The sequence below is a fragment of the Anser brachyrhynchus genome (genome assembly GCF_964034855.1).
Source record: "Anser brachyrhynchus genome assembly, chromosome: 1".
Taxonomy (NCBI): Eukaryota; Metazoa; Chordata; class Aves; order Anseriformes; family Anatidae; genus Anser; species Anser brachyrhynchus.
The window spans coordinates 2,198,128-2,225,454 of NC_137694.1; the positions used below are offsets into that span (position 1 = coordinate 2,198,128).

Consider the following 27,327-nt stretch of genomic DNA (forward strand, 5'->3'; position numbering starts at 1 on the left):
GCTCTGCTGTCCTCACCTTTCTGGCACCAGCCATCAAAGGGGCAGATGGCCGGGGCAGGAGCTCGCTCAGCCATATAGTTTTAATTTACTACACATGTTTACTAGGGCTCTCAGAAGGTTCTGGCCCAACCTACACTGTCATAACCAACACTGAATTTTAAAATTCATGACAAGTAATGTAAGAGACTATAAAGTGCTTTTTTTTTTTTTTTTTCTGGATGAAGCCAGAATGGCGGAAAATGTGAGAAGCTCTGCTGCAGGTGAGATTATATTGGGCAGAAATCACTGTTGTGGGAAACACCCCTGGGTCAACTATGCTTTTTAAAAGAAGAAGAAAAAAATGCAAAAATATCAACGTAATAGACTTAGGGCTTGCCAGATTTTTTTTTAACCCTCTTCATTACCCCATTCCAGCAGGAGACACAAGGCCAGGCAGGCTGCACTGGTCAGGCTCCCAGCCAGCTGCTCTGCAATGCCTCACCTGCTCCGAGATGCCACAACGTGTTTCTGCATCCCCCAAAGTCCTCCCAAAAACACATCCTCCAGCTCTGGAGACTCCTTCCCTGGGGGTGTTCAAGGAAAGGTTGGACGTGGTGCCTGGGGACATGGTTTGGTGGGTGACATTGGTGGTAGGGGGGTGGTTGGACCAGATGGTCTTGGAGGGCTCTTCCAACCTTAATGATTGTAGGATCCTATGACACTGCGTCCCCCTTGGAGCCCAGAGGTTGTCCTACCTCCAGCGAGACCCCCTGGCTGTTCCTCTGATGTGTTATTTGAACTGTGCAGCACAAGAACATTCTCTCTTGACAGATGCAAACAGAACCCACGGCTTTTTTTTTTCAAGTTTGTTTCCAATAAAATCAGAAGAACCGAAAACAAAACATTACCTCATTACCTCATCTCGCACAAACCCAGCGTTAACGGTTCCATAAAATGTTTTCCAACAGCTGCGCAGAAATTTCATCTACATGTTAATAAATACATTAAATAATAATCACTCAGAATGACACGAGTCTGCAAACCCCGCTCTGCAATTCTGTGGTTACCCAAAATGTAGCCACATTAACTACAATGCATTCAATCTTCTTTTTCTGACATGTTTGACTTAAACGTGAAGGATGTATAGGAGACATAGAAATCTCATTATCCCTGCGTTAAATGAATATGGATGCAAGCTCTCACAAAAATAATACTTACAGGCATGCTTTGGGCAAACATTTGCTTGGCAGGTACAGATCTTCAATTATTTGAGTCTTAAGCTGTCCCAGCAGACATCAATTCAGTCTTGAAGCTCTGCATCTTCCCTAGCTCTCCCTTTCCAGGGTCCAGCATCAAGCCCCAACCACCACCAGTAGGTTCTGCTGATGGATTTTTGAATTTGTTATTTAATGACCCCCAAAGTAGACATCTGTTACAGAATTAGAAAGTTTACTTTTGCTTAAAATCTCTTTTTTTTGGGGGGGGGAACCTTCAACATGCAAGTTTTCGAGCCATCCCTGGGATGTCCTTACCATAGGGAAGACTCAAATGGACAACCATGACCTGGGCTGCAATACACCCCTTGCACAAATATACAATCCCTTCCACTCTCTTCCCTAACCCAAAACCCCAATCTTTAAACCTTCCCTGCGGCTATCACCAAAGCACATGTACTAGCCCATTTCTTGATGCTGGCAATAAACAGAGCTGCTCGCGAATGCTGGGAACAGGACAAACCCTGATATTTGTCTTCACAGACCTCCTTTGCTAAGGAAAATCCCAGAACAAACTCTGAATAAAGAAAGCGAGGGTTTCGCCCTGTGTTGTGACCCCGCATATCTCGCACGGAACCAATTTATAAAAGTCAACCAAGAAAAATGGTGCTAATCCATTTACAGCAAAGGACACAAAAGGTCTCAAAAGGGTCAGAGGAAAGCATGCTTTTATTGACCAATTTCCACCAGCCCTACCTAAATATTCCCACCATCCATGTAATAATTTGGTGTGCCAACGATATCTACATTAGAAAACAGAAAATGTATCTGAGCATTTTTCTGCAATGAACCGGAAACCTAAACATATTTTAAAATGTTCTTGCATTTTGTTCCCGCAGCAGCTCTCCAAAATGGGTTCAAAAAGCTATTACAGTATTCAAGTTTCTCTGCTCTTTCTATTTTCATTTTCCTTTCATAAGAGCGTAGTACACAAAAATAAACCAGGAAGAAAGCTGGAGGCTTCACGCGATCATAAATTGATAGAAAAGCTAAGAGAGAGCATATATGGACAGTTATCTGATCGAAGAGAATGGATCACAAATGGGAAAAATACTTTAAACTGTGACATGTCTGCTACTTTCACCGTAATAAAGGTGCTTAAAATGGACTACTCCTAAACGTAAATGCTTTACTATGCAATTAAATGAAAAATAATTTGGGGGCACGAACTAATGCTCATAATAAATGATCTTTGTGTTTAATTATTGCAAGGGTATGGCTCCAGCAAACAGTCGTGGATTGAATTGTTGCCTGACGTGGTCAGCAAGGTGGGAGAAGACGTTGGACAGCTAATGGCACATTATGGAGCAGATGTTCCCACTGAAAGCCAACCAGCAGAAGGCTGTCAGCTCCCAAATACCGTCCCTCTCCACTCCTACCCGTCTCAGGAAATGTCCCTGTATTCCTCCCTACTGTCTCTTCACCTGTGGGTGGGAATATCCAGAAGCAAAGAGGTAAGGATAGTTCCGCAAAGCTCTGCCACTATTTTTTTTTTCCACATTAGACTTCCTCTACAAAACCAGCTCCACGGGGCCATCAGAACATCAACAAAAAGAAAATCATCTCCTTTTTCCCAGCAACTCAAAGTCAGCATCTCGCCTCAGATGAGAAAAAAAAAGAACAAAAAAAACAAACCCAAACAACCTCTCTCCCCCAAATAAACAAAAAAATAACAGACAAGTGGATTCTGACCCAAGCCTGTATGACAAACAGAGCTGTCAAGCTGCTCTGTAAATACCTGCTCCTTGCCTCTGCTGATATAAACTTTTCGACTGGCTATTTCCTGAGTTTCCTTCCGTTTCTCCAGAGTTCAGCATAAAAAGAGAGGTTATCTCGCAGCGTGGACCCAGAGCTGAGTTTTAGTAGCCTCTTAAAAGAGATGAACACACAAAATAAATCAACGATTTCTGGACTTTTATGATTTTCTATGCATGGAAAAGGCCCCACCGGCCAACCAAGCCATCCTCATCTTAAAATCATAGAAGGGTTTGGGTTAGAAGGGACCTCAGAGCCCATCTAATTCCACCCCCTTGCCATAGGCAGGGACACCTCTAAGGGCAAAGCAGAAGAACAAGTGCATAGGGAATAAATGCAGAAGGAAAACCCCAAAGTCTGCCAAGGAGCGTGTTTTTCACCACCACAGTAAGCTCATGGGGAGATGCTCCCCTGTCATTATTTCATTACATCAATTTCAACACTTGCTCATCTAGTGGAAGAAAAACATTTAAAATAATTTTCCTCATCAGAGGGAAAACAACCTCTCTCCTTACATAAATATGGATTGGTGCAAAATGACACGGGGTGGAAACGCACTTTAAAAGAAAAAAGCCAAGCTGATACCCACACAGAAATGCCATAAGAGGGAGTTTGGGGTTTTATATATTATAAAATATATAGATATGTGTACGTATGTGTATAGGCACCAAGCCCGCCAGAGTTCAAGAAGTATATGGACAATGCTCTCCGACGTGGTTTAATTGTAGTGGTCCTGTGTGGAGCCAGGAGGTGGACTCAATGACCCTTGGGAGTCCTTTCCAACTCAGGATATTCTACGATTCTATGATTCCATGCGTATTTCAAACCATTTTTGAGGGCTGTGTGCTGCTGCAGGTCTGGCATCATCGTGTGAGCCATGCCCAAAGCTTTTCCCTTCTGATTTAAGTATAAAGGAGTAAGAGCACTAACTTAGAGAGCTGCAGATTATCAAGGAATTTGTGCTTTCTTGGCTCCATTAGGGCAATTTCGTTCTTTTTTTCTTTTTAATGCTGATGAAAACATGTCAGGCTGGGACCAACATTCAAAAAAACAGAATTGAAGGCGCTGATAAATGCCTTCCTCTCTTTAAGGCTGGATTGTTTAATGCTTGAGAGCTCTTATTCCCATTATATCAAAAATTGAGTTTATTTGTGAAGCTCACATCTTTCCAGACACCCAAATGGATCTGCTTGAGCATATCAGCTCCCATGTTAAACTCTTTGCATTAGCTCACTGTCAAATCAACATTTTGATTTGAAAAGTGTTTCACTCCTGTTCCAAACTTCAGCTGGCTCTTCCTTGTACCTCCAGTGCTACGGCTGCGGTGAATTATTAATGTAAAAAATGAGCAGGAGGACTTATTCCCCCTCACTTGATACCTGACTTGATGGAAAGCAGCGTTTCTGGCTGCTCCTCAGCCCAGCTGTGAAATGCAACGCTGAACGCAATTAAGAGATGCTCAGGCCGCGTTACCGCTTGGAGGCTATGATACAGAAACTTCAGTATGCATTTACGGACACGCAGGCAATTCATTTCAATTAAATGAGATTTTGTTGGCTTGACAAACCATGCAAGTGTTGCCAAATTACTTTTAAGAACCTAAAAGACTAAAGTAAGCCCCGATACCCTCCAGCTACTTGTTGGTTTCCACTCAGCAGTGGGTAGATCCTGCTTGCTTGAGTCCATTTGTCATGGATATTCCTCCCTCATCTACCAGCACGTCCTTGCTTTCAGAGCATCAGATGCTTAATCTTAACCTCTTCTCGCTTTTCCTTTCTGGTTTTTTATTTATTTATTTATTTATTTTTGATAGTTGGGAAGACAGTCACTGCTTTGTGGCATGGCGCTTGCTGTAAGCCCCATTCCACTTCCAGTGGTTACGGAGATGATTATTCCTAGGAAGGGCTAAAAATCTTCATCACAGACCAGGAGCATTGGGTGCTGCTTTGAGCAGGGACACTTCAGAAATGTAACGTGCTCCACTGATTTGAAGAGGCAATAATTAGGAAGCCATGGGCACATTCACAGCTCTGCTGGTCACTCAATGTCTTTGGGTTAATCAAACATACCTTCGTCCTCACACATCTTCCCCTCTAGACTCTTTCCCATCTTTGTAGACCTCCTTTGGACGCTCTCTAATAGTTTTATGTCCTTCTTATATTGGGGCACCCAAAACTGCACGCAGTGCTCTAAGTGAGGCTGCACCAGCACTAATTTAGGACTCTTTCAAGCACCCTTCCAACACCCATGCCCTTGTTAGGTTATAAATCCTCCTACCTGAAAAAATAAGAAAATTCAACCACTCAACCTCCCCTACTGAAAGAAATATTATTTTTGTTTGCTTTGCCACTTTTCCTTGAGCTCTGGCTGAGCATTACAGCCAAAGTTTGGATGATGTTCTGGCTGCTCCTATGCAAACTGCTGCTGGTTGTGATTATTTCACACTTTGCCTTTACAAGCCAGAAAACAAGCACATCTTGTACACAAATTCGTTAGGAAGAACTAAGAATCAAGTCAAAATCCCCAAATCCCAAGCAATATTGGAAGGAATGAATACGAACGTAAAAACATAATTTCTAACCCAGCAGAAATCCAAGGTGCAAAATAAACGGTGAGCATTGGCCGCTCCCTTTAACCTGGGAATGAGGAAAAGGGCTTTAGATAAAGAGGCAGGCAAAGGCCAAAGAAATAGCTTTCAGATACCGCTTTGTTTTGATTAGATCTATGATTAGATCGCCTTTGCTAATCCGGGAGTGGGGCCTTCAAAACATTTCTTACGTCCCTAGAAGCCTGCAGTTGCAGCTGTTACACCATGGCACCATTTCCCTATGTCACCCGTGGGGACCCATCACCATGCCCTGATGGTCTGCAGACTGTGCTCCGTTGTACAGGCAGCAACGACAGTGGCACAGACAAAGGGTCTCTAGGGAGGGTTCTTCAAGCACTCCAGGAAGACCCAAGACACAAATAGTTTTATTTTCAGGTCTGTGATCGACTAGCACGTGGGTGTGAGCACTAACGCCCTAGCTCGTGTGCATTTTTGCAGCTAAACCTCCAGGCAAACAGGTCAACCTTCACTACTTGGAAGTTTCTAACTACAAGAAAGGTGATTAATAATATTTTCTGATTTGTGGTCACCTCCAAAATGTGCCAGATGACTGTCCAGGCACTGCAAGCTCTCTTCCTTTTGACAAAATGTTTGTTTTTCCCAGCTGTCTTTCAACTGGAAGAAATACAGACAGATGTTGTCAGTCATCATTCATTCCAGAGAAACTACTGCAGTGATTTGGGGACAAACGGAGTAGAAAGCAGGTACATCTGTGCAATAAAGCAAGGAAAACTGCAGTGACGTTTTTAGTTGAGGGTGAGTAGGTTTCCTCTGTCATGGGTGGAAATATCACAGTGGCTGGACACAGGACGGGGAGCTGCTGCAGAAATTTGGAATTGCGTTGTTTCCACCAAGGTGCAACGGAAAACAACATAGCAGGAATTAAATATGAAATGACATGTTAATACCAAAGAGGGGTGTTCAACCTGTCACCTACCTGCCCCTAAAGCACTTTCTGACGTAACTTTTCAAGGAGAAAATAGACAGTTAAGCAGAGAAATCTCAGTGCCTTTTTGCTAGAAGCGTTTTTCAACAATCAGAGCTCCTTTGGTGGCCTGAAATGTTTGGTTTGCTTCATTTTCAAGCCTGTTATTGAGGCTGATGCTATTCATGCAAACGGGAGTCGGATGCAGCTGAATGACTGTATCTTTTCTTGTCCTTTAATGTTTAAAATGACTGACTTCGGACATTATTTAGAGTTAATGGGATAGATCTCATCTCACTTGTGCTGGAAGAAATACAGTGTAACTCCATTGACTTCAAGGTCAGCTGAGATCAGAATCTGGGATACCATCTTCACACATTGAATGCTCTTCAATTTTCTCTCATCTTTACCTTTTCCAGCAGCTATAATCGGCACCTAATTAATTAAAATAGAACACAGCCTGTGGCAGGGCTTTCCCATAGAGTTATACCATTTTACTCTATTTTCACTCCGTGTTTCAGTTTACCTTAGAGAGACACAAAGTCCCCAAATGCTTTAATTAGAAGAGCCAGGCCTAATGGTTGAAATTCCCCAGCGAGCCCTGGATCGGGCCCACAATGACCGCGACGGGGGCTGCAGAAGGTGGCACCACCCAGCAGCTTTACGGAGCAGCCTGGTGGGTAATGCAAGGGAAGAGCTTTTACCCTCTGTAAGGTGAAGTTCGTGCAGGTAAAAATCACAGCACAAAAGCAGATCATTTGCAAAAAAAAAAAAAAAGTCACCATTCTGCTTTGTGTGTGTGTGCGCAAACCTATTATTATTTTTTTTTGGAAAAGAAAGGGTCTGTTTACAGGTTAGTCCTGGGACGGGAAACTTTTAATTTACTGTCTTCCCTCAGTTCTTTGAGATGTAAGTTAGAGTGCTATTAACCTTTACACTGCTAGCAAAGTTTATATGCTCTCACAAAAACCTTTCCCTCTGCCAGCAGAGGGAAGGAGGGGAAACCCACCATGCGAGAAGGAATGCTCTGATCACAGCATCTGTGCCTCTGTTTTTCGTTTTCTAGCTCTCCTGTTGACAAGTCCCTTCCTTCAAAATCACAGCTACTTCTCTGCAGTCCTCCCACTGAATGGGGCTTGTCAGGGAGGGGTGGCCCCTGAAGAAAAAAAAATAGCTTTCTACCTTTCCTTTTAACAATAGATTAATCTTTCTTTTGTTCTCTGTGAGAACTAGGTGTCATATTTCAAAATGCACTTTTAAAACAGGTATAATTAAAGCTCTGCAGAAGGAAGGAGGCAGAGAAATTAGCAGCAAAAGTAGTAATAAAGGCATTTTAGAGCCTGCGTGAGCTGGAAGGTACTTCATCCCTCCCCCTCACAGCACGGCTACAATTACACTCCACGGTGAAAAAAAAAAAAAAAAAAAGTAATTATAAAAATGAACTTTTCTTCAAAAAATGAGCATGTTGTTAAAGGATTACTCCTTTGAACATCCAAGCACTTCAAAAGGAGGATGAATTAGTGCTGACAACTCAATAAAGTAGCCATCAATTATTTAAAATGCAATGGCTCTTCTCATACAGCACTTCTGATTAGGAAAACATTTAAAAAATTAGAAATTAGAGTTATTCTTCCTAAATGAAATGGGCTCAGGCTTCAAATGCAAGGAAAAAAAAAAAGTGACTTTCAATGAGCCCAGCAAGAGTGCAGGAAAGTTTATTTTCTTAAAGTTGTCTATAAAGTACGTTGTGTCAGATCGGATTTGGGATTCACAAAGCAAGTCAGGCAAAGGGAAGAGGAAAAAATATGTATTGTTGTGATGAAGGGGCACAACCCTGAACTGAGAAGTGCATGGACAGTCAAAAAAAAAAAAAAAACACCCCAAATTAGCAGCGCCAAGTTTCAAAAAGCAAGCAATTAAACTTTGCTAGTGAAAAGACGGTTAAGAAAGAGAATCTCGGTGGGCTGTTGGCCACAGAGAGATACACGTCTCCTTTAAGTGCAGTTCATCACACTTTGCCTTTGTAGGTACTCACAAGTGGATGCTAAGAGCCTTCTGAACACTGCAGATATGGTCATCCATCACAGAAACAACCCTCGAGAAGTCAAAACACCGATTTAAAATTGAAGAAACACCTAGGAAAAAAAAGGTAGCTGGAGGGAAGGAAGGAAAGCTGGGTGAAGTGGAGCTTTGGTGATTGCAGTATCTAAGCTTTCACACTTACTTTTTGGAAGCACTCCTGGGTGAACAAGGGCAGCTCTGCCTCTGCATCGCTGGGATCTGCCCTCCTGCCATGGGCACCATACGCTTAACGAGGTTACAAATGAAAAATGTGCAGCTTAAGCTTTAAACAAACAGGAGTGCGGCCAAGCCAAATGGCTTCTCCTCTGGACATAAAGATAACAGGGGCTGTTTCTGACACCAGCTATGTGGGCTCAGCCATGTGAGGCAAAATGAGGATTTATGTGCACAATACTACTGGTGAAGGAGCCTGTCTGGGCTGTTCTGCTAATTAAAATAATCAATCAAGGCCTGTGACCGTAGCTGGAGAAGGTACATTTGTTTTAGTCCCAACTTATGGAAAAATTGACTGCAAGAAGAAAACAAATAAAAAATACAATGAAACATAGAGAAATCGTAGTGGTTTTATCAGTCCAGCAATTATCTGGTGAACTGCCACATGGTCCAGGGTGAGGATGAACACTGTAAATGCGACAGCAGCAAAGTTCCCTTAAAAGGGTTAATCCTGCAAGATGTGGATGCTTCTCTGTGTATCACTGGCAGCAGCAGGAGCTGATGTGCTCAGCATCTCGGAGGCACTCCCGGTACCATACTGGCACATCCCATACACCTGAATTACTGCACGCTCCCATTGACTTCTGGCCAGACAGAAATAGTTGCACGCATGGTGAGTGTAGGATTTTAAACTAAAATCCTACCAAAAGGAACTAGAAAGAGGGAACCAAACAATGCACGTAGTTTCTCCCATTACCCTAAAAAAAATACGTTAATTCAGGAGCAAAAGAAATGGGAAACCCTTCCAGGTCAATAGAGACTGCGTCAATGGAGACAGGATTAATCCAGAAGCTGTACAGGGAACTACAATGACACAGGCAGTGAGATGTCCATCTTCGAGGCCAAGAAGATGGTGATAGCTTTTTTTTTTTTTTTTAACTCTCTTTTACATTTCAGCCATCTCTAGTGTGCAAGAATTGGAGTATGTTTCCCTCTCCACTTTGGCTAGAGTCCTGCTTATCAGACTAATGACCAGAAAAAACAGACACAGAAAATTCACAGAGGCAAAGACAACCTCTCCTTGCTCTCACTCCAGCTCCCGGAGTAACCTTGAGGGCTTAACGCCCCTTCTGCTCCCTGCGAGCAGCTGATCCCCACAGCTTCGTGTTGGCCATGCGGCAATCCATCTCTCCCTTCGCTTCCTGCTGCTTCCCATATAGACCAAAAACTGAGGATGCCTTTGATAGCCAGTAAAGTCAAATACGTCTCAAAAAAGGCAGCTCTTGGAAGATCAGATTGACAGAGTGCTAATGTGGTTCCATCCCTGTCAGCAGATTTGTCAGAAACCATTACTTCTCTCCTGCTTGTCCACCAAAAAGTCCTGCAGCCGAAAGATCAAAAGAGACAGCAGCTGATCCACACCTTCCAACCTGCCCTGAAAACACGAGGTTTGACCCCATTCCAGCTGGGTTTCTCGCCACCAGCAGCTCAGGAGGTTGTGCTTTTCCAACCTGATGCTGCCAGTTCCCAAGGATGTTCAGAGCAAGTCATCATTTTTTTCAAACCCACAGCTTACGGTTGGAAATGCAACTTTCCTGGCCCGGGCAGTCTTCTAAAATAACCGAGAAGACACAACCCTGAGCAAGTGGAGTTAATGACATGAATTCACCGTGAAGTATTGGACCCTAGGAATGATGTTAGTTGATGTAGTACAAACACAAAGATTTAGTGAGAAAGCCATGCTAGAAAAGCAGTCTTTGAATAGCAAGTTTTACCAATTAAATTCTTGAAAAAAAAACATTTAAGATTTACTGATGAAAAGCACAATGTAATTGCTCAGGGATACAAGACTGGGTGATCTCTTTTTATTAACTGGTCTATTTTTCCCATGACATCTTTTGATTAGATTCATAACCCCTCCATAGACACTTTCATCTCTAGTACTGCCAAGATCACTGTAGCTAGATTGACCCCAGTAGCACAAAACAGGGAGGTATACTTTAATAACACCGGAATAATTTAAACCAGAGATCAGATATACCAAGATACAACCACAGGCAGAAGTGGATGTAATATGGACGCTGAACTACTGGATCTGCCTCACATTTAATGTAGCTCTGACACATAGAGCCATAAATCATCACAAGTTGGAAGGGACCCACCAGGATCACCAAGTCCAACTCCTGGCTCCACACAGGACCACCCAAAAACCAAACCCTGTGTCTGAGGGCGGTGTCCAAACACTTCTTGAACTCCTTCAGGCTCGGTGCCGTGACCACGTCCCTGGGCAGCCTGTCCCAGTGCCCGACCACCTCTGGGTGCAGAACCTTTCCCTAAGCCCCAGCCTGACCCTCCCCTGTCCCAGCTCCATGCCATTCCCTCGGGTCCTGTCGCTGTCCCCAGAGAGCAGAGCTCAGCGCCTGCCCCTCCGCTCCCCTCGTGAGGGAGCTGCAGGCCGCCATGAGGCCTCCCCTCGGCCTGGGCTGAACACACCAAGGGCCCTCAGCCATTCCTCACACGTCTTCCCCTCTAGACCCTTCCCCATCTTCGTAGCCCTCCTTTGGACACTCTCTGATAGTTTTATGTCCTTCTTATATTGTGGCACCCAAAACCACACACAGTGCTTGAGGTGAGGCCGCCCCAGCACGGAGCAGAGCGGGGCAATCCCTCCCCTCGCCCAGGCCATGCTGTGCCTGAGGCACCCCAGGGTGCAGTTGCCTCCCTGGCTGCCAGGGCACTCTGTTGACTCATGTCCAACTTGGTCCTGATCAGAACCACCAGATCCCTTTCCATGGGGCCCCTCTCCAGCCTTTCGTCCCACACTCTATACATATATACAGGGCATGTCCCAGATGCAGTATCTGGCATATTCTCTTGTTAAACTTCATATTGCTGGCGATTTCCCAGTCCTAGAGTTTGCCAAGATCTCTCTAGAAGGTTTCTGTTTCTTCAACAGCTCCTCCTAATTTAGTTTCAGCTGTAAACTCAGTACACATTTGAGTCCCTTAAACATTAAAACATTAAAGAGAACTGTCCCTGCAGTGGAGTCCTGCAGAACCCCAGTAGTGACTGGCTGCAAACCTGATGTAACCCCATTTACTACAACCCTTTGAGCATGACCCATTTACCACTTGCTCACTCATTGTATTATGTATTTGTCTACGATACGTTTTACATGGATGCAAGAGCTGAACTGTGTGCAGCAGGCTTCGCATTTCCACAAAACAAAAATACTATGTGGTTTAAGTGAAGATTCTTGGTCTGCTTTGTATATCATACACGTGACATAATAAAGGACAGAAGTCAAAAAATGTGGCTCAGGAGACTCAGGTTAGACCTACGAAAAAACCTTCCAGCAGGAGAGTAGTGCAGAACCATTTCCCAGAGAATCTCCATCCCTGGAAGTTTTCAAGACTTACTGAGAGTCGTCCTTCCTGGGCAAGCAGCTCACATGGTCCTGCTTGAACAGAGGGGTTGGACCAGATGACCTCTAGGCATCCCATCCAACCAAAAACATTCTGTGATTCTGAGAAAAAGCCTTGACTGATCTGACCTGGTGTTGGCCGGAGTTCAGTTTTGTGCTGGAGGTTCAGACAGATGAGATCAACCTCCAGAGGTCACTTTTCAACCAACATTGCTATGATCCTATGACACTGGGTATGTACATATTCAAACATGGTTATTAAATATCTAGAAATACTGGTAATGATATCTATCATATATAGATACTTGGTGAGGTGAACAGAACAAGTAGGTGGTTTCAGGTAGTACCATGATCACATTTTGCACCCAACTCCCACTGCTTGCAATCACGACTTGGGCTTTTACATTTCTCTGCGGTGCTAATTTCTAATAGAGCACGTTCCAGGTAGATCAGCCGTGATTTTGCTTGCTCTCGAAAAGTTTGTTTAAATGGGGAATCCATTCTCACATGTTCTAGATAAAAATCACATGGTCAAGAGCAGCTTGGTGTTGAGTCTCCGGTCATGAGAGACATGGAATATTAACCTGGATTTACAAAGACGGGTTATATGGATTCTGGCCAACTCCAATGCAGCGTTGTACCTACCAGTGGAAGAGACACCCAGAGGCTGCAGGGATTAATAACAGGCCACAGAGACCTCACACGTGCAACTGCTTCCTTTGGGTCCAACCTGAGTCACATCTTTAGCATGGTTTGTGCAAACTGACTTTGCTTTTCCACTCCTGGAGAGGAAGAAAACAATTCTGCCTGCAAGGAATTCTGCTTCAATAGGAGTACGTGCAACTTAAAGCCATCTCCTACCTAGGCTTTACTGAATGTGCATGTTAAACTTGATTTTTAAAATAAATTGAAGCACTGCCATAATGGTTTGCCTAAAGCTAGCAATTGCTTTTATGTAACTTACAGCTCCACGATCAGCCTCAGTGGAGAACTTTCACATCTGCAGATGACTTACATGGGAGCCTTGTAAAAGCTTCCACAAAAGGCAGTAACTACTCTAAATGTTTCCCCTAGAGGAAGAATTATCTAAAGAAATATTTAAAGGAATAGGGAGATTCAGACTCCCACAGAGAGATTTTTGTCTCTCATTTCCAAATGAAAAAGAGGATTCAGGACTCCAGGGTTCAGCTGGAAATCCTGCCACTGACTTGGTCAGTCTTAACCTCCTGACATTTTGGCTGTACAGACAAAACAAACACACCACACGAGAGATGAAAACACCTGCAAAGCACTTCATACTGTTTTAGATGCCGTGTCATCATAAAATAGTTGAAATGCAAGGACCAGAACCACAGGTGATGCCTCTGAAGCTACACTTGTCCCTGAATGGGAAAAATCCAATTGATCAGCCAAGCCTGGTCCTTAATGGATTTTGATTGCTGGAAGCCAGCCTGAAAAGACAACCAATTTGTTTACACTAATAAATAATAACATCTACTTGCTATCAAAGCATGCACCCATGACTACTGGTGAGCCATTTAAATGCCACTCACTGTGACCGTTCTTCTTCTTAATACCCAGTAATTTGACGGGAAGAAAACATGCCAAAGCCACCAGCGACATCTCCTTGGAAAGTCACAGGCGAGTGACTTTGTGCGCAGGCTAAGCGGTGCGGGCGATGGGGTAATTAGCTCCAGCAAGTCATTATCCTGCAAACAGCTGCACGCTCTGACTTCCGAAGGAGGTTTTTTTGCTGGGTTTTCAGCCGCTGGAGCACTGCCAGAGAGCTATCGTGCCTGTCATCTGCGTAATTCTGCGCTAAAAAGCAACGGTTGCACTGATGCTTTGAGGGAAAATCCTGCTCTGTTGGTACAGGGTTTTATGATGGAAGCAACGTGCGCTTTTTGTTGGATGGAGACGGGGCACCACATGTCCAAGGCCACTGTTAGTAGCGCCCACCTAGCTGGGAAGATTTATCACTTCGACACGAACCGTACGAGAACAGGCTAGAGAAAGCTGTCGAGCTGCTTGTAGCCTAATTTGGTATTGATTTAAACAATTACAGCATAAAGTTTAATGTGGAATAATTCTGAAACAAATTAGTTTCATGGTTATTCAGTCCCTCTTAAAAGGAGACGGATTTACAATATTTTACATTTAAAGCTGGAAGAATGGAAAATAAAACAATCCTCCTCTTTAACTGTAGTATTTACAATGGGTAGCTGAATTTTTTTGGGGGGGCATAATCTTTAAAGAACTGGATTTGTCTGTGAGGATATGATGGCAGAGGATGCTAGAAAACCTCTCATCTCTAAGCTAATTCAGTTCAAACATGTGCTGATAGTTATCAAAAAGCAGCTATTATCAGCCTGTGCAGTGGGAACTGATAAATCCTTGAGTCGTGTTCAAATCACAGCTCCAGCTCCTGTTGCAGAAGCTTCTGAAAGATCTTCAGGATAGAAAGGAGTGGGATGGCTGAACCATGAACCCCTCCACGAACGACACGAGGCGGGAAAAAGTAACACAGCACTGGGAGAGAGGTGCAAGGATCATTCACGCTACACGCTATATTTTCATTGTACCCATGATGCGATGAGGGCAAAGATTTCAGGCTCTAGCACTGTCAATGTAGAAATAGCGCTTTTTCTTTTAATGTAAAATCAATAAAATTATTTTAGGGAGCTATTTGGATGACTTGGTTCAAAGAGGCAGCAATTTTTCTTCTCTTTCACAAAATTACCCTTCTATAATGTCGGGAACAGGCAGACCTTCTGACCATGTACATTTTGACCAAGAATAATTCCAGTTCAAAATTATTTCCATCCATCATGAGAAATAAATTATAGGGGCTGGCCGAGAAAATTCCAACCCATTCTGTCTCTTCAACCCCAAATGAACTTTAAGAAAATGTATTGATATAACACATTGTCATTGGCTCCCAACGAAGCTACAATCCACAGAAATACATTACTGCATTAAGAATCCAAAACAAATTTGTAAGGTTAACAGCCCTCATGGTCCTGTTCCAAAGCTTACATGCTAATATTACTGTAAAATATTTTCAGCTCTCGATAAGGTCAGACGCCTGCGCAGGCTGAGTTCAGGCTCTCACCCGCTTTGATTCTCAGAAGACAAAACAAAAGAAAGGCAAACAATACACAGTACAACACAATACCCCAAATTATTTCTATTATCCCCAAATTAACTTTAAGCAACATCCACAATGGAGCCTTGAAACCACGAATAAGTAGAGTTTTGCTTTTTATTGTAACTCACAGTTTCAATCTTCAGATAGTTTTCTTGTTGCGGAAGCCAGAAGTGCCCTAAATTTTTTTTTTTCTACCCTGTTCTGAAAATCAAGGTTTGGAAGACTTCTACAAGTGTCGCAGATTTGTCCTATTTCTCTTCTCCTAGGCACTTGCAACGGTGAGGAATTACTAGCACTGCAGATAATTGTAAAACAAGGGTGTATTTTGTCATTTCTTCCCCACTCTGCCGTGTTCCTGCTATCCCTGCCCAGCCAACGCATTTGAGTTCTTGATCTATAAAACTCCTTCTGTTCTCATTAAAGTTGTTTTCAATACTCAGCTGTTGTTTCATAACCACTCCTGCTGCGATTTTACTACAACATCTTACACCTGATTGGCAATACTTCCGCAGTGCCAAGGGAAAAAAAAAAAAGACAAATGTCATCAAATCCATCTTCAGCTTACAAGAGGGCTCAACACGAAGACACCCAGCCATAAACTGCACTCGTTGCAATGCCCTGCTGTAAACTTACATTGTGCATGCTCAGTGAACAGCGAGGCTGAAACAATTTTTATGTTGTTTTTTTATTTTTAATGGGCTTTATTCATCCACCTCTCAGTTTTGATAGCAGAGGTTGAGAACGCTGTTAAAGGTGTATCTTGGGACGAAACTAGCCCAGGGATGCTGTGCCTGCTCCAAGACATCATTTTAACTCGTGGAGATTTTCTGAACCATGTAGAGAAGATTCTGGCTCCCTTCTAAGGATCCCATTCCCCTCTAAAGACTTCTGAAAACTCTCAGAAGGAATCTAATTTTGCTTTGCCTCTGAAAGAACCATCCCATCCCCATCCCCAAAGCATCCAGATGGGCACAGCTTTAGCAACCGTTAAAAAATGCAGAAAACCTAAGGACTTCTCCCAAATAATAACACTAACAACAGTTATTGCTGTTATTAGATATCATTAAAATATGCACATATTTTAAAGATATAAACTAAGGTGGAAAGCAGCCGTACAAATCCTAGGAGATGCACTAAGTTTCCTAAGAACATTGTAAACATTATTGATCCCTGAGGAGATGATTTTATAGATAAGAGGGAGTTATTTAAAAGGATTAAAAGAGCTTGACCCAAATCACAGCAAGAGTTGGAGCTGACAGTTAATTCATTCCTTTTAGTCCCATGCAACAAGTATAATATAAGAATATTTTTCTGAGGCTTCTGAACTGTCCTGTTACCCATGTAGTTAGGCTGAGAAGTGTGTTTATTGCTATTATCACTGCTCCACATCAGAGCTTTAAAATCAGTTTCATAAGAGACCTCTCATATAAATACTCTTAACTTCAAAGCCGAATCTCTCAAATCTCTCTTATCTGGCTGAGGAAGCAATACAGCTGCCTTGCTGCACCAGCACCACATAAATCACAAACACACTGCACTTGGGAGGCAGCAAAACCTCGTCTCTGCTCCTCCCTGGTCGTTTGCCGTGTGTGTTTAGCCCAATCGCACAGCTCTGTGATTTGTGAGCATCCCCAGAACTTCTAAGGGAGACACACATCATCAAAAACCTTGAAAATTAGCTTTTTTGTAGGGCTTTAAGGCTGGTAACGAGTCATCATGATGACAGCCAGGTGCTTTAATAATGGTACATGTCAGGAAAGATGCAAGGATGCCATTAGTTGCACATTTGGTATATTTATCAAGAGAGACACACTCACCTACACACCTGCGTGTAGAGACTGGGAGAGGAAAGACTATATACACTAGAAGCAACACTGCAAGAGACTGCAGTTAACATTAATAGACAAATTTTGTGTGTTCATGTCAGATACACAACCGGGTCATGGTTAGATGGACAGTAAGAGGCTGCTGGAAGTTCACTCAGCTCCTACCTGCAGGAGAGGCCTCTGCACCCCTAGGATCTTCATGGTATCTGCATTAGCCAGGATCTTCAGGGGATCAGATGCCTTCGTGACTCCTTCGATTTCCTTATTGATCTCAGCCAGGACCTGATTGAGGAAGATGTTCTTGATGTACATGGTGAGGAACTCACGGAGCGGACACTGTTTGGCTGGGCCGAGCTCCATGGCGTGCTCTATCTCCTTGATGAATCTGGAAAACACAAAAGGAAGAACTCAATGTAGTTAAACCACGTAGTTAAATGTGTTTGTGTTGCATTTCCAATTCCTACATCTGAGAGCCAAGCACCGGCAGTGGGGGAGACAAGACAGACTATGACATGAGGTGTGAAGCGTAGAAAAGATCTATAAGGTGGCCACCAAAATATCCATAAAATGCCAACAGCTCGTGAGACCGACTCGATGGTTGGGGAAGGAGAACCGACAAAATGGAGAACTGGTGAGAATCCACACCCCACACGTGAGTCCTGTTTAGCTGTTCAAAAATCACTGACTTTGCTCTACTTGAGACATACTGGCGAGACCTCTTCTTTTAAAATAAACCCCCCAAAGTAATCAGGATGTCAGAAATCACTTTGAAAAGGCAAACTTCCTTCTGGTGTTGGTCACTCAATTCCCACACTTGAGTTCCCCATCTCTAAAATGAACGCAAGTATATTCTAGTTCAAAGTCTAGAGATACCAGGAAAAAAAAAAAGAAGCAATGGAATGTATATTATGCCACTATCATACTGCATTATGTATGTCTGTATAATGCTATATTTTTATTATGCGTTATTGTTCCATTCTAGGATCCCATTCCTGTGTGTGCAGAGCAGCATACCGATTCTGGGAATATTTTAGCACAAAATGTTTGCCATCTCCTCCTGCAAAATATCTTTATCTCAGTGATGCCATCTGTTTACCAGATAGGAGTTTCTTCTAGAAACTACCCCATCATTTCTTTCATTTACGTTTGAGGCAACAAAATAAGTCTCAAATTTATATATATTTAAATAATTCAATTTTTTATATATTTAAATAATTAGGGATTAGTATCAGTGGTCCTAACAGACTGAGATATTCTATCTAAGAGAAACATGGATGGTATTTGTATTGCCTTCGTCATCACTGCATGCACGTGCCTTGCTCTCTGTTATATTTTAATTCCACTTCTGGATGGGCTGGGATCGTTTTCATCTTTGATTTACAGATTAGTAGCAGAAGCAAGTGTTTGAACCTGGATCTCCCAATGTACGTGGCATCACCCTCTGCACCCTGAAAGCCACCTCTTCTTCACTACAGAAGATTTTTTTCTCTCAACTGACACATTTCAAATAGTTTCAGAGTGGCTAGCATTTACTAGGGATGACCTAGCTAAGTCATTAACTTAGGGATGACTTTTGGGGAATAATCATATCCCCCAAAACTTCAATGGGTTCTGCTTCATTGCCCGTACATTTTCTGTCTCCATGTTCAGCATTGCAGAGGCAGCTTCCCTTCAAAGGACTGACCCCAGAGCTCCTGTCAATCGTAGCAGCATGATTTCTTTCAAATCTAAACAATTTTGCTCCCTAAAGCCTCTGCGGTGTTGACTCCGTCAGTCCAGAGCGACGCATTTTGGTGACGCAGGTGTTGCTTCTGCAGAGGGACCCTTCGCATTAAGTCTGAAAACCGCCTCGCCAAGGAGAGATGCTGCATGGAGAGAAGTGCAGAGGACGGCAGTTTTACTCCCCGGCTTTCACAGATCGATAATGTGAATAGGCTTTATCAAACAGGGAAGCTGTGGAGTCATTTGGGAAGGGAGCAGTGCGACCACTCCTGGGCTTATCTCCGAAATAATAGGACTAATGTCACCAGCTCTGAGTGACAACCGCTGATGTTCTTAAGGGAGTGCTGTCAAGGTTGATGGAGCCACATTAAACTGCCTTACTGCATTTTTTCCGTGTCAGCCAACAAATTTGTAATATTCTCCAATTTCTCTGTAACCTTATTTACACAGTGCTTTTGATGCACAGAACTCATAAAAAAAAAGTGAATTAGCTCTTATAATACCTGCACCACGTAGCCAAATACCACCGTATCTCTTTCAGATGGGAAAGGAGAGACAAAGCAACCTGCATTTGAAATAAGCAACTTTCAATAAAGCGAAGGGAACAGCTCACAGTTCTATAATCCCTAAAAATGCTTAAAAATGGCTAAGCCAACACAAATGCAAAGCAACTTTTAGAGGGAGAACGGCCACATACAAAGTTCCAGCAAACTAGAAGAGCTCGAATGTGCTGACCTACGGTAAACTCCCTATCCCGCAATACCTTGATGGTGTTTCTAAGTGTTTCCCCCAGCAGAGACTGAATTGCTTGCGCGAGGCCATAGGAAAGGTCAGTGCTACCAAAAGGTGTAATTAAGAACTTTGGGCTCCCAGTACCTGGCATTAATCACCAGCTCAGATCTCTCCTAAAGACCCACGCTTCAATCTCCAGCAAACTTTATCTTCATTAGAAAACTGAATTCTTGGTGGTTGAAGTGTTCCAACAGGCTTTAATTTCTCGGCGTAAACAAGACAACAGTGGTTCACTTAATACTGGTAAGGATCAAAAAATATATCCTTATTTTACTTGATACAAACCACGAAGTAATCACAGATTAGGAGAAAGCTACTAGATGGCAATGACTCTGCAAGAGGGGATTTTATGAGTGCTCAGCAACACTTGTGATAAAGAACAAACGGTCAAGAGCTTAGGAAAGCAGATTTAAACTTGATAGCAGGAAAAAGTTATTAAGAATGAAACTGTGCACGGCACGGAGGACTAGAGGATATGGATGAGAGACGTTAAGTTTGAATGTTCAAGGATAGCTCGATTAAATGATAATGGTAATGAAAAACAGACGCTTTCTGAGGTCTTCATTTAATCAAAAGATCTCCAAAGAAGAAAATGGAAGTAGAGAAAAGGTAAAGAAAAACATATGGATGTCTGAGCATCTCTTGCAGTGGGGAACAGCCCTAAAAGTTCAGAGATTTCATACTCCAGTGGTACAGCTACACTGCACAGCCTAAAAGCAGGAGGAGGATGGGGGTCCTATCTGCTGTGACATGCTGCAGTTGAAGGACGACCTGTCCTCATCACGTCTTCACCAGCCAGGAGTCCTAACTGCTGGCGGTCCCAGCGAACACAGCACTCGAGGCAGCGACTGCTCAGCTCCATCCTGCATCCTGCCAAGGGGGAAAACCCCTTCGAGCACGCTACCAGGGTGGCTGAGCAAGATATAAATGTAAAACAAAAGATATAAATATCCAAATACAAATGCACAGCAGATTTGCACCAAGAATCCTCCTACCACTTTACACCGCAATGGTGATGCACTATATGTGTTCTGTATTGGCAGGATTATACAGACTGCCATCAGAAATAGATTATTTATTGGAAAACATTAATTTTACGTATTTCTTAAGAGAGTTGAGGATGCAAAATCGAACACTGACGAGTCTGGGAAAGAAAGGATTGGAGTGACTTGTGTCACCCTATTTTGGCCTGCTGTGCACGATGTCGTGGTATAATTACAAATTACACAGTAGCGCACTATTGCTCTCATCAGCAGATCCTTGTCTTGTCTCAGGAACCTGAAGGTCAGTGTTCAGATGGGCAATGTCACTGGGCTCGGACCCTGCAACCCTTCACTGCATGGCTGGAGCAATGTAGCAGCAAATCCGTGTGATGTGAAATGAGAAACTTCTGCCACTGAGTCCCACCAAGCTGTTGGCACTGAGCTTCATTCTTCTTGCCTCTCATTTCTTCAGGAGACTCCTGCTTCTGTGAACTTGGCCATACGTTCTCTTAATTCTCTTGGCTCGCAAGCCCACTTGTGCATCCTATATTTCTCCTCTCTTCTTGGCACTTAGAGCAGACAACACCTTCCTGCAGGCAGAAAGAGCCCTGCAGGTATGGGAGCCCAAAAATCACGGCGAGGGAAGGCACCCTTGGCTCAGGACCTTTGCAAGGTCCTTGCCCTTAGCTTGGTCCTCTTTATGGGCAGAGCTGTGCCCATCCAGAAGCTTAGCCATCATGAACTAGAAGCTTTCGACACGGGTGTGAGCACTGCACTTCTCCAAAGGTGCGTAACGAAGCCAAAATTTTGGTGTGCTTTCAGAGGAACGGCGAAAGGCCCAACCTTTACACAACAGCTCTTACTGAGAAATGCGAAGATGCAAATTCCCAGCCTGAAGATTTTCCACAGAAAAGGTCACCAGAATTTGCTAACATGTGCAATGTATTTCTTCTCTTTCTCAGAAAGAATAAGTATTTTAGAGATATTTTTTCTAAAAATAAATCTAGCCCCAGTTGGCAATTAAAGACCAGCCAAATTACAAGAAAGTGAGGTTTTATAAATGGGAAGCCTTGGGTGGCATTAAAGACCTAACAGATATTCTCTATTTTCTGCTTCACAGACACATTCACAGTCACACGCGGTGTTATTTATTTATTTAAAATTCAAATACTTCTGGTTATCTTATCCTAACATAATTTAATCTTTATAAGAAAAAAAAAATGTTTACCAGTCAGAATCTAAGAAAAATATTCTAAAAGTACTTCCCATAAATGCTCCCATTTATTCATACACACCTGCCATGTAACTATTAAGACGTCAGAAAAGCAATTTGATCCGTGGCTATCCCAGAGATCAACGTTTATGTCCGTGTGTGAACCAGCATACCTGATAAGGAATCACACTCTGGTCGATGATACACTTAGAGAGAGTAAGTAAAAATAAAAGCAGTGAAAAGTTCTTAGCATTTTCATGAAGTGGAGCATCAAGGGAGGTAGATCTGGACACACAATGCGTGCATGGCTCTTCAAACGGGTTTTGGACATACCTGCACGTGCATCAAACCAAATGACCAAAAAAAACCTCACCACGATGGTGAAAGGCTGTGTCACGCAGGACTTTTATCCCCTGCTATTTTCTTTTTTACTCTCCAAAGAGTGAAATTTGAGATAAGGCTCCCTGTAAAAGCAGGCCATAAAGAAGGCCTCGGAGGAACAGCTTTATTCACATTTCATTTGCTTTGATTATTCTACTAGAAAAAGAACCATTCGGTTGTAATATAGTAGGGTTTCTGAAACAGTATCAACAACTGCATTTAAAATCATCTCTCACCGGCACACAAAAACTGAAAAAAGCCTATAAAGGTGAACATACTGTGCGGGTATATTCTCTAAATGCCTGAGAATGAGCCACGTGGCACAGTTGGGATAGAAAATTCCCCTAATGCTGAGCAATTACACTTATTTATCATAACTACTGTAGTTTCCAGACCTACAAAATGCAAAGATGCTTTATCTGAATAAAAATGCGGAGAGAGGTTTGTCACCAGTTTTTGGATAATGGTCACTGTAGATAGTCCTGGTAATTGTTTCAGATCCTAAAAAGGCTTGTTGGGATGGCCTGAAGAACACTTTTACACAATGTCTGGCTAGGATAGAGTTCTTGAAGAAAGCAGATGAGTTAAAAAATAGAAATCTGCATCTTATATTGAATTCAGAACCTGCATTTTCAAAATGATGCACGATTTTTAACTTATTTTATCTTCCTATGAAAGCATTTGAGGTGATTTGTGGCTGCAATTAAGCATTCCCCTTAGACAGAAAAGCACTTTCAGTAAAATGAAGTATCTCTTTGTAAATGACAGTCATTTGGATTAAAGAAGAAAAAAAAAAGGCAAACCATTTCACAAAACTTAATTCATTCTAACTCGCAACTTAATTGCCTATGAGGACTGTCTTACCTGGGCTGAAAGTGCGTAATAAAAAACATAAAGCCTAAAAAAGCTATATGGATTGATTTAGAAACCTACAACTTTCACCTTCCCTAGGCTTTCTTCTGTCTTCTTGTTATCAGATCTCTTCTAAAATACCATTAAAAGAAACTGAAGACATGTCATTGAAAGTGCATAACATCAACTACCCCTTTTTTTAATGATGATAATGCTACCTGAAATTCCCTTCTCAAACAAATGAATGACAGCAAAAATAAAAAGTTCCAAAACCTTATTACGATTTTTTTCTTTCAGACATTCTGCCCAAATTTGCACTCCAGCTTGTTTAATTTTCACATGACACTATAACTGTTCTTTTCTCTCGGTGATTGAAGCTTCAAGTAGCCAGAATGAATGATCTGGTGAGCTTCCACAAAGGAAATATCAGAAAGCCTTTGAAGTAGACACTGGTTATGGACAGAACGGCAAATCCCAAACTGGTTGTTCAGACTCAAGGCAATTAGGGATAAAATATCCAAGACTTTAGGTTCTTCAAGGTCTGAAAGCACATTGAAACTGAGGACACCTGGAAGACCCTGGGTTGTCCATTCCCCGCCGAGAAAGCCTGCCTACTCCATTAGTGGGTGTTTTGGGAGATGGTTAGTAGGTGACAGCCGGCAATTATGTTCTCCTGCCAAACTCTTTGATAGGCACATCTCTGTTTCCTCATTTATTGCCTCTGTGATAACGTGGCCAGGCGAAGAGATAATTTCAATAACCGTGCAACCAAACTGGTACTACTGATTTAAGCTGTAATTTCTGCATGCCATTAGTTCACATACTGATCTGGCTGGAATGAAACCTAATTCTCCTCCATCCCACGGCGTGGTCCATCTTCTGACCCCTCTTCTCTGCCAAAGTGAGATGACCAATGTTCCCAGACCAAAAGGTACTGACCACCACATTATGTACAGAATACTACAAATACAATTAAATTAAAACATCCACTGCAGCTCACAGACCAGAGATCGTTTTTTTATTGAAGATCAATCCGGTAGGTACTAAAGTAACAGAAAGCTCATTATTTTGTGTAAAAACTCGACGATAGGGAATTATTTTGGTTACATTATCACTTACCCCAGGATTGATATTTCTCTGAGGAGCACGGTGCTGATAAATATCGTGGCTATAAATAAGATAATAGAGCGGCTTCTGTGCAAAGTTGGTACAAAGGGAGTTGTGTGCAGGGACAACAGCAGGAAAAAAGGTTTAAGCTCTTCTCTAGGTGACCCAAAATGTGATTATAATTATAATTATAATCACAATAAAAGTATAAACAGTGCTGGGACACTCAGTGGTGATTTGACTATGCAAAGTGTATTTAAACCCTTAGCAAAACCAGACGAATGACTTTGAAATATTCTGAAATATTACATAGTACAGAAAACACCCAGGAAGGTAGTGACTAGGAAAAATCACTAGTGTTAACAGAGAATAACACATTTGGAGTATTTTTCACTAAAATACTAAGTTTTCAGCTTGAAGGAACTTACTGGTAGTACTGGCCAGACTGGTCAGCATCAGGATGAGTTTGACGAGAGGTTTGGGGCGAATGGTCAGATTATAAAGTCAGTCCCCGTCCCTCCAGTCCCCCCTCGTGCAAGCAGAAATCCCCACTCAAAATTAGCCTGACTAGGTGATAAAAGCTTCTGTCCCCATAGAGCAGACAGCTTTAGCTCTGGAAGATGAAAAAGCCTAGAACTACTTTTTTTAACAGCAGCTATAAGAATATGAGATTTAAATAATTTATTTCGGTCTTGTAGGTGCTCATCCACAAGATCGAGGTAAGTAACACTTCTCTCCCATGCAGGTGTAATATAAAAATAAGTATGTCATCGCCTCCAAGGTACTACAAACACCACACACTCAGAAAAAAATAATAATATTATTTAACAGTCATCTCGTGTTATAAAATATTGCTTATTTAGTGCTCTCTTAACTCTTGAAGCGCAGGACTTTCAAGCAGCAGACAGACCAAGTGCAATTTCTTATGATGTCTCCAGAGGGGAATATTGGCTAGTGTTTGGACCACATGATGCAGAGTCAGAACTAATCAGATCTAAAGTTTCAACATGTAGAGAGATGCGTATCCGAGCTTGAACAGACATCACACCCTGCAGCTCCCAAGCCTCTCTCCAAGCCGCCAAGCCAGAACCACAAGCAGTATTAGCAAAGCCATGGAGGAATTTTGTGCAGAGATGGAAACTCGAAGGCAGATTTTAAGGGGTTAATTACAACTTTCCCAACTGCATAATTTGAAGAGCACCCCACATTTCCATACCCCTCCTCACAGTTTCAAAACTGCTTTCATTTGCTTGCTGGTGGGAAAGAAATACGCGGCCAGGTGAGGAAGAGACTGAATTTCCAAGCTTTGCTGTTGCAGTCAGCACTCAGCTCGCTGTATTTGGAGCCCTAGCAGTTACTGAACACCTTCGTTAACAGCCTTCAGTGTGGGCATGGGTAAAAACATCCTTCTGCTCTGCTTCAGCTGCACAACGGCAGCACGGGGGCACTGCTGTAAAGCCTCTTCCTTGCTGTTCATTCTCATCTTGTCAGAGGTAAATCCCATCTGCCGGAGTGGCGATTCCCTCAGTGAAGCTGGCACAACAAATTCATGCATGGGCAACGTTAGGAAGAGCCTACCTGATGGAAAGTTCTGCCATCTCACATCCTCCATCCTCTCATCTCTTGCGAGGGCATGAGCAAGCTTCAGGACACAGCTGCATTTCCATCCCACGCAGGAGCTGCCAAACCTCTGCTAATACCCAGACGTGACTTTCCCCAAAGTGCTAAATCTAAGCGAGGAACAGCCTGGCGGTGACCCTCACCGAGAAATGGAGTTTCAAAAGGAAAAAAATGACAAAACTCGGAGCTGTTGCTATGAAATGCAAACTAGGAAATGCACAGCAACATCACGGTCTTAGGCAAAGCACGTGAAAATATACTGTACAGACCACTGGAAGAGAGCTACGCTACACTGCTTAGAAATAGAAGCTGGGTATATTTTGAGCCTTGTTATAAATTTGTAAAGGCATTAGCTCCACTGGCACTCACTTCTGCAGAGTTAAAAAGCAGTCTTTTGGCCTGTGAATTTACAGCAGCGAAAATCTATCTTTATTCCCCTTCTATCTCTAGACGCTGTTCTTGCAAAGATGTTATTTCCCTTTCTGCAGATGAAACAGAGCAATTACCGGTGCCACAGATATGAATTTATACATCTGGAAGACCCAAGAGTGGCTCCTTCCGAGAGCAAATGCAGCACAGCTGCTCCTCTTTGAAGGCAGGCAAAAGGGGAGTAACTCGAGCATGGATCCCATCAGCTTGTTCTGCTAACGTGGACGTTATAATAAGGATAAGGATCACGGGTGCTCCTGGAGCAGCAGCTGCTGGTGGAGGCTGGGGGGATTTGCCCCCCTTCCTGTGGGTACAGGGCACATCACACGATGCAACTTGTCTCCTGTAGGCCAGCGTGGCATCTCGGTGTGTGCAAAATCATCTCCATCTGCTTGGTACGGAGGAGTCATCTCCAACGTTGAGTCACGACACCTCAACTGAGGCACGGTAAATGGTTGGATGTGTCCCAATCCTTGGTGTAAAGCACAACCCTTGGTGTATTTGGCATGCAGAAAGGGCCAGGAACATGCGGCTGGGAGGCAATAACTCATCATAACTTGGTTGTTGTAAATATATGCTCAGTTGCAGGACTCAGTCAAACCTCTCCTCACCTTGCCCTGTCCTGACGCACAGTCCTCGAGCCACTCTCCGTAACGTTTTCCCACCATGCTGCCTCTTTGCGATGACTGCCTAAGAAGTGCCCAGTACCAGTGCTCTAATTTGCCCAGCAGTGCCTCGTTATTTATTACAGCGGCAGAACAACTGCTTGACATTTTGATTATTCACAATAACGAGCAAACAAGAATCCTAACTACTGATGGTAACACTTGTCGGCTGAATTCTGATGTAACTCTTGGTACCAACCTAAAATACACCCCAAGGTCATGTTTTAAGCAACAAGAATTAGCAGGCAATGCTTATTAACAAACACTGAGCAAAGAGGAGATTTGCCTGTCTTCTACAAGCAAAATGTGGCTGCTGTTTGGCCTCTTCGTTCCCTTCTGATCTCCCAGTCCACATAAAATACTGGAGGGATCTGGCACTTTGGAGCAAT

At 42.9% G+C, this 27,327-nt stretch overlaps 1 protein-coding gene across 3 annotated transcripts in view; it reads right to left on the reverse strand.

The window, feature by feature from the left end:
* The window catches only part of EXOC4 (exocyst complex component 4), a 380,649-nt gene that overhangs the window by 85,595 nt on the left and 267,727 nt on the right, over window positions 1–27,327 (reverse strand). For all 3 annotated transcript variants that reach the window (XM_080577978.1, XM_080577977.1, XM_080577979.1), the window contains one exon: window positions 17,340–17,559. In XM_080577978.1, the coding sequence (XP_080434104.1) occupies window positions 17,340–17,559 (220 nt within the window). The remainder of the gene's footprint in view (window positions 1–17,339; window positions 17,560–27,327) is intronic.